We start from the raw sequence: 13,222 nt of genomic DNA on the forward strand, positions 1-13,222 counted from the left end.
AGAGCGGGGGTAAGACTTGTCCTCCTGGGCTGGGCTGGGCAGCCTTGCAGAGCTCCCCTCCCTGCCCTGCAGCGGTGGTGGGGGAGGAGGAGGGGAAGAGCCCCCTAGCACTAAACAGTGCCCCCCTGCCCCACCCCACGGCAGTGGGTGGGAAGGAGCATGCAGTAGAGCCTCCCTCTGGGGCTGGGCAGCCTGGCATAGAGCCCCTCTCCCTGCCCTGCAGTGGGGGAGGAGGAGCAGGAGTCCCCCTCCAGTGCTGCACAAAGACCCCACCATCCTGTGGAGAGGAAGAGAAGGGGGGAGGGTCCCCCGCTCAGCACAAAACAGAGCTCTGGCATTGCCCAGCTAAGGTGAAGGCAGCAGGGAGAAGGATTAATTCTTGTCTTCATCCGTTCTCCCCTACAGCCAGGGTCTTCCAGCCCCAGGGGCCATCGCTGCAGCCCACTCTCCTCTGCTCCCTGGCAAACAGGCAGACACTGGCTGTGGTGGGGGAGGAGGGAAGAATTAACCCCCTCCTTGCACATTTTGCCTTAATGGAGCCATGCCGGCTGGCATCTCCTCTAGGGCTGGTCCCTGCTTGGGCTGGAGAGCAGAGGCCCAGGGTTAGCCCTGCTGCTGGAGCAGAGAGCCTGGTCCAGCCTAGAGAGCATGCTGGAATGCTGGAGGACTCTGGTTTAACTTAAACCAGGAAGGGGTCTGGGACAGACAGTGCATAAACTGGTTTGAGCCAAATCAGTTAAGTCTAATGCTACATTCAACCAAGTTTATCTCAAACCAGTTTCAGCCATTTACAAACTGGTTTATGTGCACTGAATGGCTGTTCTGTTACAGGTTTAAACCAGTTTCTGATCACTTAAACAAGTTTGTGTAATGTCTGTCCGTAGCCTTATAGACTTATTAATATGATATATAGAGAAAGCACAAGCTTTTGCGAACCCAAGTTCACTTCAACTTTCATGCAAGTTTGTGCTCTCTCTATCTATATCTTAGTTAGGTAGTCTATAAAGATACATACCAGCTGCGCCTTCTAACTGACTTCAGCCTAAACTGGCTAACTACCTCTCTCTACTTGGAAGAAAAGCTGTTAATGGTCTTAAATGGCTTCAGATAATGAGGCTCAGTAATTGGCTTTCATTTTAATACAGCTTAAGAGGCTAAACCTTATAAATCTCATAATGCTTCAGTATAAGGTATAACCAAAGTAGATGGAACATTATATTTAGCAAACTATATGAAACCCATCTGTCTCCCAAACTTGGTAGATCCATTTTCACTGATGGTTAGTTGAAATTGCTAAGAAACCCCATTTACAGATTGTTCATACATTTTGGGGTGAAAAGTACTTCTCTGACAAGTTATGTATTTTTTTTACAGTATTTAATACCATTTCATCCAATTAGTCAAATGTGCAATGAAATAAACTTACCTAGCATTTTAACGATAGCAGAAATTAGATTGCTGTGTGTGGGTGTACTTAGCAAGCTTTAAATTCATCTGGCTCATGTACTGTTCTTTAGCTGTGCCCCAAGGGAATCAGGTTTTTTTCTTACCATACATAGACTTGCTTTCTTTTACAAGAGAAAGCAGCAAGCTACATGTCTAAAAGGCAGTAGAGAATTTGTGCAAATTATACTATTCAGAAACCATACTAGCAACATCAGCACAGTGCATCAAGGAGTCTCATCTGAGACTAGTCTGGTATTGAAACTTGCCCTACTTTCTCACTGGCTGAATGTATTGAAGGGGACCATAATTTGCTCCCACAGCTCAGATGTTTTTCTGTAATACATATACTGGTCATTCAGATAGTAATGTGAGGCTGGGTTGCCTTGTTGCAGTGCTTAATGAAGAAAACCTCCAATTACAAGCAAAGTGGAACATTGTCTCGTATACTAGAGTACTTAAGTAAAACTAATAAAAGTCATAACTTCCTTGGAAAGCGAGAGCTGCAGGGACAGATGGATTCTGATAATATATCTTAAAATATTTGCAAGCAAAAATCATAGGATTCTAGGGATATAAGGGGCCACAAAAGTTGGAATTTTGATTAATTTCAAAATTTGTTGCCATTAGAATGAAACCAGAGTTAGTATGAAAAGGTGGAGCAACACTGATCATTGTTCTGTTTTTATTTTTTGGGGTGCAAACATTTAGTGAATTAAAATGTGGCTGCAGATCAGCTCTCATTCAGCAAAACCCTCAGTAGGGATCAGAGAGTATAGAAGACTCTTAAAACTCTTAAAGCTCTTTGAGCTTGCTAACTTCCATTCCAATTCCTGGATTATTTGACATCCGTCTCATTTGCTCAGCGGATTGTTGAATCACAGTGTGGTTAAGATAGTTGTGTTTGGTTTAGGGGTGCACTGATAAAGATTATTTTGGCCGATACTGATGGCCAATTATTAACCAGCCATATCAGCCAATACTGATCTGATTGCCAATATGCAACCTGGCAACTTGAAGAGCAGCCTCTGGTTGGTAAATCTGTGGAGGGGAGGGAGGGGCATAAGGGGGCAGATTGAGGCCCCCACAGTGAGGGGGGGAGTGGGGCTGAGGCAGGGCAAGTATTGCCCAGCCAAGATCGGGTGGAGCTGTGGGCGGCTCGTCTAGGGTAATGGGGCTGGTGACCCACCACTCTGCATACCCTCAGGGGAGGTACAGGTGGCAAGTGCCCCCCAGATTTGAGCTCGGGGCAGAGGCGGGCTGCCTGCTATGGGCTAGAGGCAGGGGCTGCCCTCGCCTCTTCCAACCAGGGGGGATGGGCTGGATCTATGCTTGAGGTGGGCAGGGTGGGGCGGGTGGCGCTGGCAGGGGAGGGAATTGGGGGAGGTTGCAACCACCACAAAATCTGCCATAGTCCCCCCACAGCCCCACCTCCCAGCGCAGACCCAGGCCAGCCCCCCTCCCAGGAAGAGGTCAGCTCAGCCTTTGGCTCTGAGCCCACAGTGGGCAGCTCGTGCTCACCCCACACAAATTCAGGGGCACGTGTCCCCCATGCCTCCTCTGAGGATGCGTGCAGTGGTGGGAGCCACCCCTCCCACCCCCAGCGAGCCACTTGCAGCTCTGTCCCATGCCCCGCCTCCGCTGGACAGTGCCTGCCCCAGCCCCTCTCCCTTCCTTACTGTGGGGGCTCAAGCTGCCCCCACCACATCCCTTACCCCCAGAGACTTACCAGCTGGCTGTTGTTCTCCAGGCTGCCCGGCTGCCTTCCTGGTCCCATGCATGCTGTGGCTACATGCATGCACATGGCATTTATCGGTGATGTTATCGGCCACGTTGGCCAAAAAAAGCCGATTGCCGATAATGTCAATTTTCCTTTTATCGGTGCTGACACGATATGAACTGATATATTGGTGCACCTCTAGTTTGGTTTGGTTTTTCCCTATGAAAAATTTTAACTTTTTGTTGAATGTTTTTAAAAAGTGAACATTTTTATTGAGCATTCCATTAGGAGACTTAAGTCAAATGTCTCATATCCATTGGACTCTGTTTCAGGATACCAGTCTTCAGCCAAAAGCAGAAGCATTTTCTTAACAGAAAATTTTTGTCCTGACATACCTTTGAAATGAAGACCTCTTAATCATAATAGTAGTGCAAACCTAAAAATATTACATATTCACCACTGAATTTCTGTATAACCATTAAAATGAGGAACCATGAGGATATAAGGGAGAACAGTGATAGGTTTCTGCTAATCATGATGTGTTCTAAACTCATTGGTTGGTTAGTATCTGTACAGGACAGCATTTAAAAAGCTTTATATTCTCAGCAGGTTACCATGTATTACCATGTAAGGAAGAAGCACTCAGTTTAATTTGGACTGAATGGTTTTAACTGTTCAGCTTTTAGATATTTTCTTCTTTGGTAATATCCTTAAAATCTTTGCACAAGCAAATTTTTAATAGCTTTAATGAGAAAACAACTATTATGGATCTGGGTGCAGCCTATCATTTATCTGGTGTTTTCCAATCTTGCTCTTTTACTTGTACTTGAGGGACAAAGAGACCACTGTACTGAAGCATGCACATTCCATCATGACTTGAGCTCATTTTTCTTGTTAGGCACATATAGAAATTACATTTGTGGTGCAGTCAGCCCCTTGAAAGTGTTCTACAGCTGTGCCCAAGCAGAAGGGCACAGCTGTGGAGTGCTTTGGTCACACAACAAATTAACCCTCATTATATGAGGGCTCAAATGAAGATGCTTCAAAGCAGAGCGCCTTCCTTAACTTCTGTCTGCTCCTGCATCTGGGATAAAGCAGCCCAGCCCCGTTCCTGGTACTGTCTCAGGATGGGATGGGGAGAAGGCACAGGAGGGAGGTCCAGTGGGGTTTGTACAGCCTTGCTTGGGGGTGAGGAGGGAGCAGTTGGTTTGGAGCCCCCCCCCTGAGGTGAGGGGCTCTAATCCACTCGCTTCCCCCTCACATACGCACTCTGGTGCAGCTGAGCAAACCCCAAAACAGTTCCCTCCCTTGCCTCTCCCCTTCCCAATCTGAAGAGGGGGACCGGAGTAGGAGGTAAGACTTAAGAAAGAGGCTACAGACAGACAGTTTCTCTCACTGGATTGGCTACAGATTGGACCTTGATCCCCCACCCTCCCCACCCAACACCTAACATCTGTTGGATCAGGAGCGTTGGTCTAACTTATGGTGTTTTATGTGAAGTCCCATGGGTTAGACTGGGAAGCTGCACTTCTGTCTGCGCCCATTGAAGACCCTTAGTGGCTTATGATCTTTCTAAAGATGGATGATACAGACAGAGATTGAGGCTATTTGAAAGCATATCTGGGTAAATGGCTCACTTACAACTCAAAAGCTTGTAATGCTCTGCTCCTTGGCGCAAATTTTGTACATTCACGTGTCTAAGTAGGATTCTTGAACTTTTTGGCTCCTACTCTATATTGCAGCAATAATTTTAAATCTAGAGATCATAACTTCCTTTAGAGAGAGTGATTGTTGAGGCACAAATTGACAATACTAGGGTTGAGTTCTTTTGTGCACATGAAGCAGAAGATAAACTTCATTGATGTGTTTGTAGAATACGGTACATCACCCTTGAAAACTGAAGATGCTTTTTTTTCAATACAAAATCACTTTTTGGATAATTGGATTCTGGATATTCTGGTAATAAGCATGTGGTAAGATTAATTTTAAAATGGGTCTTTTAAAACGATTTCACTCTGTATCTGGTCTTTTTTGCCTCAACCGGTTTCATAAATGGAATAATACAGATTTTGCAAGCTTTTGTTTGAGAGAAAAGTGGTTGAAATAACACGTGTATACCTTATTCAAAATTATTAGGTTGGAATAAAGCTAAGTTATTAACAACTGGTTTATCTAATTGTTATAATTATAGACTGCAGACTGGGCCAGGTCAACAGTTCAAGTAACCCTTAAATGGGGCCAGTGTGAAATTAACTAATTAACAGAGTTCCCTTACAACGGATTTACGTGATACAATTCTTTTTATTGTAGTAAAGGAGGCTAGGCTTTATTGTGAAGTGCCCTTAATGGTAGCCAACTTAGAGGGCTGTCACTGCACTTTAAAGCTGCCATTGCTGCTTACTAGCTTTTAGCATTGATGCTTACAAAGCTTCCATCTCACCGTTACTTGACTATTCTTCACACTGTGTTCCACACAGGCAGGAACACAAAGAGTCTTTAAAGTATAGAAATATTGAGACAAAAAGATGTGTGCCTTGTGCATTTTGCACGTTTTGATTTCTGACCTTTAATCTGGACTTGTATTGCTCCCGTTCCTCCAGTTTATTCTGAGTCACTATATCTCCACCTAAACAGCATTTTGCCTGACCTCTGGGCAGTGCTGCTTCTAATATGTCACTTTATTGGGCAAAGGACCAGCCTGACATCCAAAATCACCATGGTAGTGTTAGTTTATATGGAACCATATATGAGAATGGATCTTTGCAGACATTTTAGATGTTCATGTCCTGAGGGCCTTATCTAAATTATTTGACATAGCTGAATGCTATGCTCATATTAACTCTGCCAGTATAATCTATTAATCCTTTCCTGGAATTTTTTTTCTCATGTGATTGAAATGCCACAAGTCTGAAAAGAGATTTATAAAAACAATTTAGGGCAGGTATAGACATTACATTTTTACTGGTATAAGTGATTGGAAACCAGTTTTATACCCATAACAGAACAGAAGTCCAGCACACAAAACTGGTCTATACCTGTAATGGAACAGAAGTTTGACACACATAGACTTGGTATAAAAATGGCAGAACCTCATCTAAGATTTGCCGCCATCCCACCAAAGGGTGAATGTGTGTTCTGTTTGCTAACGAGCTAAACTGCATTGCTTCCAGAAAACCACATAATTTAGATTGCGCCTTGGGTTTTTTTGGATGTCTGTACCTAGTCTTAGTTGCATTGCCCTGAATAATAAAATCGAAGCTAAAACTCCATCACTTGAAAGAGCTCTGTACTTGCTTTGTTTTTGTGTGCCATTCAACCTGAATATGGGAGTGTGTTTGGGCAACAAAAAGAGAAAATAATATGATCGGAATGACATCAGATCCCTGACAAACATTTGGTTGAATAGACTATGAGTATGGTATTAAGTATGGCTTGGATGCTTTTTCTATCTGACTGCCCAGAATAGATTTCACATCTCCTAGAGTGTTTAAGTAATCCTTTCCAGAACTTTTGATGATGGGATTTAATGCTTTATTTACTAAGGCAACATTGGCAGCTTTGGAAAGGTAAATTCAGCTGTGCAGGGCAGAAGCAGTACCTTATTCTGGATAATCTCAGTGCAGCTAAAATATAAGCAAGGAGGAGAAAAAGAAGGGAGGAGGTTATCTCATAAGTAATCATGCTCAGTTTGTTTAGACAGCATTTATGTCTTGATTGTTTTTACAAAATATACATTTCATTGTGTTCCATCATCCCCACAAATACATTACAGTTCAATTTATTTAGTTGGTCTAATAAAAGATATCACCGCTACCTAAAGAATTTTGTCTGCTTAAAGTAAATCAGGTATTTGCAAAGGCTTATGGAAGTAATTAGGATATAACAATAATTAAAATAGTGCTGTTTAAGGACACCTGACAAATGGTGGTGAATATATATGTTTACTGCTGGGGGGGCGTGTTTCTTCAAGACTCTTCGTAAATGCTAGGGAGTCGATCAGAAGTGGGTACTCAAAGTTAAACAGTTGTATCATCATGTGCACTCCTCCTCCTCCTCTTCTATGGGCAGAAATAATCAGATGTATCAAAATACTATAGATTTATGAGGAAGGAAGTATTGGTGTTTTCTCTCATTTATGATTACACTGGAATTTTCCCTTTCAAAGGAAGCAGCTGCCCACACTCCAAAACATCCTCCTTCTCACTCCCACCATTCCATCAAATAAAAATCCTTCATAGGGGATCAGTCTGAGGTCCAGGTTTGGACTGGTGGCCTTTCAGCATCTTCCAACCGCATTACCAGTAATTCATTAGAGTATCTGAAAGAAGGCACAGTTTTAACATGGTGTTATTTTTTTCTGCACAGGAAGTTAGGGCAAAGTAGTTATCATTGAACTGCCATTAGAGAACAGCCACCACACACTTGATACAGTTGCTTACAGCTCTAAATATAGGTGATACTGCAATACCTCAGATAACACCAGGTGGTGACCACTGGTAGATGCTTCTTTGTTGGTGATCTAAAAGTCAGTTGCTGATAGACAGTATTCATGGATTTATAAAAAGTCTTATATCAAGGCTTAATCTAGGTTTCTTTGACATTTAAGGCTTCCGTTGACTTCAGAGGATTTTGTGATTTTTCTGTATTTAGTTGGACTTATATAATCAACCAGTTGCTTTAATAATGAAGCCTGGGACGTTAATACACATCGAGGAATAATTAACAGAATTTAATATTTGTGAAAGTCATTTAATTGAAGATTACTGTGTTTCTACAGAGAATAGTAAAAGCACAGAGCTTCCACAGATAAAGGCCAGGTAATCAGCTGTTGTAAATCAGTTGTCCTATGCCAGCTCACTGAAAAGCTGCCCCATACAGTCTAGCCCGTCTCTTTCCAGTCATTCTAGCAGCATTTTTTTTAGAGGGAGTTTTAAAAGTTTATACATTGGGAGCCATCAGTTTAAGAGGGCACATGCAAAAAGGAAGAACCTGAGAATATTGAAACAAATAATAGATAAAAATTTCATTTCTGCTTGCATCTGATTGTTAAAGTAGGAACCAGTATAGACTGTTATGATGGAGGTAATGACAGACTACAGTGCACACCTTGCAAACAACAGTTCCCTTGATGCAGGGGCTCGCTTGGGGTCTGTGTTAAGGAGCTTGCTTTCAAAGCACAGAAGTAGGGAGACCTCTTGTACATCAGTTGCTCCTGTAACCTGCTCTGTTAAAGGGCAGTCCAGAGTCGAAGTAGTTCAGAGAACCTTGCATGGATCTTTCATGGATGGAGAAATTTCCTCTGAGGTGGATTTTTTTCAGAGCTGTCAGTCATGATAAAAAGTATGTGTGAATGCATTAGCTTAACTCATAGTTTCATAGTAGCTAGGGTCAGGAGGGACCTGAACAGATCATCTAACTTGACCCCCTGCCATGGGCAGGAATGAATGCTGGGTTCACAAGACTCCAGACAGGTGATTGTCCAACCTCCTCTTGAATATGCCCAAGGTAGGGGTGAGGACCACTTCTCTGGGAAGTTGGCTCCAGATTTTGGCCACCCTAACTGTAAAATATTGCCCTCTGATCTCCAACCTAAACCTGTTCTCCATCAGTTTATGACCATTGTTCCTCGTCACCCCAGGTGGTGCTGGGGAGAAAAGAAGTCTGCCTATTTGCTGTTGATCCCCCTTGATGAGCTTGTAGGCAGCCACCAGGTCCCCCCTCAGACTCCTCTTGCGGAGACTGAACAGGTTCTGGTCCCTCAGTCTCTCCTCGTAGGGCCTGTCCTGCTGCCCTCTCACCAAGTGGGTGGTCCTCCTCTGAACCCTCTCCAGGCTGGCCACATCCCTTTTGAAGTGCAGCGCCCAGTACTGGACGCAGTACTCCAACTGTGGCCTGACCGATAGAGGGGGAGTATCACCTCTCTGGACTGGCTTGAGATGCACCTTTGGATGCATGACAAGGTATGGCTGGCCTTGCTGGCTGCGGTCTGGCATTGGTGGCTCATGTTCATCTTGGAGTCAATAATGACTCCGAGATCCCTTTCCACCTCTGTGCTTTTAAGAAGGGAAAGCACATCTCCTATCATGATGGGCTTTTCTTCTTTTTCCAATAATATCCTCTCACAATTGAACACAAAATACTGATTTATGTGAAATGAACTGTATCAGTATTAGAAAGCAGGAAGCTAGGGTTGGAAGGGACCTCAGGAGGTCATCTAGTCCTATTCCTTACATATGCCCCTGTTTTTAATGCTAGAAGTTACCATGCCTTTAATGCCTTGGTAAGTCATGTATTGCTCGTAATTAAAACATTTGGAAATCAAAATTCCTAAGTGTGATTTTCAGTTTAATAGGACAAAACCTAATGTTTTGTAAGCTGTTAGGTTACTGCAAGGAAACTGCAGGGAAGCAGCCCAAAGTCTCTTGTTTAGTCACTCAAGTTACTGTTGGCATTGAGGCAGGTAATGCTCTGGAGACCCGTCCAGCAACTTCCAGTGATAGTGAAGTAGTAGTTCCCAGGAGTGTATTAGTCAAGAAGGACAGGAGGTTTAGCTGTCCTTACTACTGACACCATGAGGTTCATAGTTCAATTATGTCTCAAGTCTGCATTCCAAAAGGAGGAGTTTTTTTTTAAAGGAATTGAAGTGGACCAAATTGATTCCAGGATTCCCCAGTGTACTCACAGTCAATAAAAGATGACAGACAGTCTGCCCTGGCCTATTCTCTTGGCTTTCTGGCTTTTAAAATGCAGTGATGGGGATGTGTGGTGTGGCCTGGGAAAGACCACTTGTATAGTGAAGCACTTAATAATTGGTTATAACTTATTCTTGTTGTAAAAATGAAGTCCTGGGTGTAGCATACTAAGCTGCCTCTTACCAGGCTGCTAATTTCATTCTTTTAAATCATTCTTTAAAAAAAAAATAAAAAGAAGAAGTATTAAGCAAGCTGTTGATTTGTAGACTTTCTGGGGAAACCAAAAGGGAGAACCTGTCCTGCTCTTCTAATTAAGATTTTCCTTTCTTTCTTTTTCAGTGAGTATGTTTTTGAACACATTAACCCCCAAGTTCTATGTTGCCCTGACAGGCACATCCTCATTAATCTCTGGGCTCATTTTGGTAAGTACTAGATGCATTACTTGAATTTATAAATTGCTTCCATTGTCCATAATGTAACAAATACTGGCAAGAATTTTAGGTGCCACATTTAGATATGTTTTCCTTGCCCCTTCGCTCCCCCTGCCACCTTTCAAATTTATACAATCCATGGGATTATTAGTATTCGTCCTAAAAGAAACGTTTCACTGATGTTTCCTTTTAAGAAAAAAAATTTCCCAACAACCCAGCATGAAGGAGTAAATCTATAATAATTCAAACAAGTTTGTGTGTAAAGTGTTGCCTTGAACAAATACAGCAAAAATAAAACCATTCTTGGAAGAGAAAAAAACGTAGAGATCGTTAGTATGCACTTTTCAGAAGGCTAAGGCTGTAGATGAGGTATCCTGTTAAAAAATAGAGGGGTGCAATATTGGTAATGAACCTGATTTTAGTGTCCTGCTTCCAAGTGGTGATGATTGCACTGGAAAGAAAGAGATTTAAATGAGCATGAATTTATGTATAATACTTTTGATATCTTTACTGGGTCCTGTTAGAATGTACTTGTTCTTTTAAACCTCTCAGAGTAAAAAAGATGCACTTGAGTAGATTTTAACAGCAGCATAGATGTATATGTCAATAGTAGTGCCTGTGTTTATAGGAACTGGACCTTGTTTATCATGTTCATAAGAAAAAAAACTGAAAAGAGTTGGAGTATCGTGGTTATATCAGGCTCTTTCTTACATACCTTGATGCTAGGAGCGGCTTTATTGCCTTGTTTCATGTTTATTCAATCCCTATTTTTGTTTGCAAAAAAATCACATATTTCTCTAGTTTGCTGAGTACTGCATTTTTGGTCTCTGCTGTTATAGAATGCTTTACCTGCATAGTCTGAACTCAGTATTAGCCCTGTGCCCTTTTGTTCAGAGTGGGAGCAAAACTGCAATAAAATAGCAATGCTGAACTACTGTCAGATGAACTGCTTACAGTGGCCTCTCACTGTCAATGAGTTTGAACTCAGGACTGAACTTCATCATTTAAACCCTTCTCTGGGAGTCATGTAATTCTAGATGTATAACATCCATTCCAGCCTCTCACCCTCTGAAATCTCCATAGCCTCTTGCTAGGATGAGCCTGCACAGCTCAGATAAAAAAAATCGTGTGTGCTGCTGCTTTGCTATCCAGAGAGCTGCTTCACTTCAGTGTTTACAAGCAACAGAAGACAATTACTTAATGATTGCACCTTGGGCATTCTTCAGAACTCTGTAATTTTAGTCCCAAACCACAGCACAGCTCTTCAGAGAAATCAAGAGTTCCTTGGGAACGTGAACAACATGGTTCAGATTTCTATACCCAGGGGCAGAGAGCAAGAGTGAAGACAACTGTAGAACATGGCAGAAGAGAGACAGATCTTTCCCTTATGGAAATATTAAAGGGTTTAATAGGAAAAACCAACTAAATTCTGTATAAACCAATCCTCATTCTTTCTATTAGAATAGGCTGAGTGCTATAGGGATTTTTAAGCCATCGTATACAATTACAGAGCAAGGCTGCAATCCTTTATTAAATGTTCTACAATGTTAGAAAATGTACATTTGATAAGACTTTCTCTAAGGGTGATTTAAAGGAGTGGGGATGGTTTCTGGGAGACTTGCAAAATGCAAGTGGATCTCTGTGCCTGGGCTACTAATGGGAGCTTGATTAAAAATGACTATGACTAATCGGAGTTTAGTTAAAAAAATATTAACAGGAGGAAGCAAGAACATAGGTCTGTTATTTGGGGCAGAGGAGGAAGGTCAGTGTCAGAAAGATTCAGGTTTCTAAATCAGGCAGTGGTGGAACAAAGACAACAATGCTTTATGGTATGAAAGAAGGCGATCCATCAATGACTCACAGAAAGATTGCAGCTAGAAGACACAACAGGAACAGAGACTCTGGCCTGGGTAGTAGAGTGTCTGAGGGGCAGGCTATCACTCATAGAAACCTTACAGAGAAGATCAGACTGGGGTCTAAGGCAGGGGTGGGCAAAATATGGCCTGTGGGCTGGATCTGACCCACCAAGGGATTTTGTCTGGCCCATTGAGGGTCCCTCAGCACCACCTGATGCAGGTGTGGACAGCAGCCTGGGCGTGGCATATGTGGCTGGTCCCACTGCCCTTGGGCATGCAGCAGGGCTGGGGTGGCATGGCAGCCAGACTCAGCAGCCCCTGCAGTGGTGGCTCCTTCCAGCTGTTGCTGCCAGTCTTCTCCACTGCTGCTACTACCGGACTCAGCCCCAGTGCCCAGGCACCCTGGCCCATCTTCCCTGCACCCATGGTTGGGGGTGCTGGATGGAGCTAGCAGGCAGGATCTCTATGGAGACCAGCCTGGGCAGGGCGCAAGGTTGGGCATATGGGATGGGGCGGTGGGCAGATGGGGAGTGGTGTCTGGGAGAAGGATGGGCAGGCAGGACCTGATCCCAGAGCAGCAAAAATGGTTATGGGGCTGGGGCACATGACTTGTGAGGAGAGGCTGAGGAAACTGGACTGATTTAGTTTGGAGAAGAGAAGACTGAGAGGGGATTTGATAGCAGCCTTCAACTACCTGAAGGGGGGTTTGAAAGAGGATGGAGCTAGACTGTTGTCAGTGGTGGCGGATGACAGAGCAAAAATCAATAGTCTCAAGTTGCACCAAGGGAAGTTTAGGGTAGATATTAGGAAAAACTTTCTCACTAGGAGGGTGGTGAAGCACTAGAACAACTTACCTAGAGAAGTGGTGGAATCTCCATTCTTGGAGGTTTTTAAGGCCCAGCTCGACAAAGCCCTGGCTGAAACGATTTAGTTAGGGATGGTCCTGCTTTGAGCGGGGGGTTGAACTAGATGACCTCCTGAGGTCTCTTCCAACTCTAATTTTCTGTGATTCTATGATGAGGATAGCTGGGGGGTGACAGCATGGGGCCGGGGCCAATGATCCACTGCCCACCTATGTCT

The 13,222-nt window shown here is 43.4% G+C and overlaps 1 protein-coding gene across 13 annotated transcripts in view; it reads left to right on the top strand.

The window, feature by feature from the left end:
- The window catches only part of ST7 (suppression of tumorigenicity 7), a 219,675-nt gene that overhangs the window by 104,522 nt on the left and 101,931 nt on the right, over positions 1-13,222 (top strand). For 9 of the 13 annotated variants that reach the window (XR_003094031.1, XR_003094032.1, XM_025204172.1 and 6 more), the window contains one exon: positions 10,195-10,277. The exons of the other annotated variants lie outside the window; for them this stretch is intronic. Coding sequence is in view for 7 of the 9 variants with exons in the window: in XM_025204168.1 (XP_025059953.1) it covers positions 10,195-10,277 (83 nt within the window). In the remaining 2 variants the exon portion in view is untranslated. The remainder of the gene's footprint in view (positions 1-10,194; positions 10,278-13,222) is intronic. 13 annotated transcript variants of the gene reach the window in all.

The sequence above is a fragment of the Alligator sinensis genome, unplaced genomic scaffold, assembly GCF_000455745.1.
Source record: "Alligator sinensis unplaced genomic scaffold, ASM45574v1 scaffold65_2, whole genome shotgun sequence".
In the NCBI taxonomy this organism is placed as follows: Eukaryota; Metazoa; Chordata; order Crocodylia; family Alligatoridae; genus Alligator; species Alligator sinensis.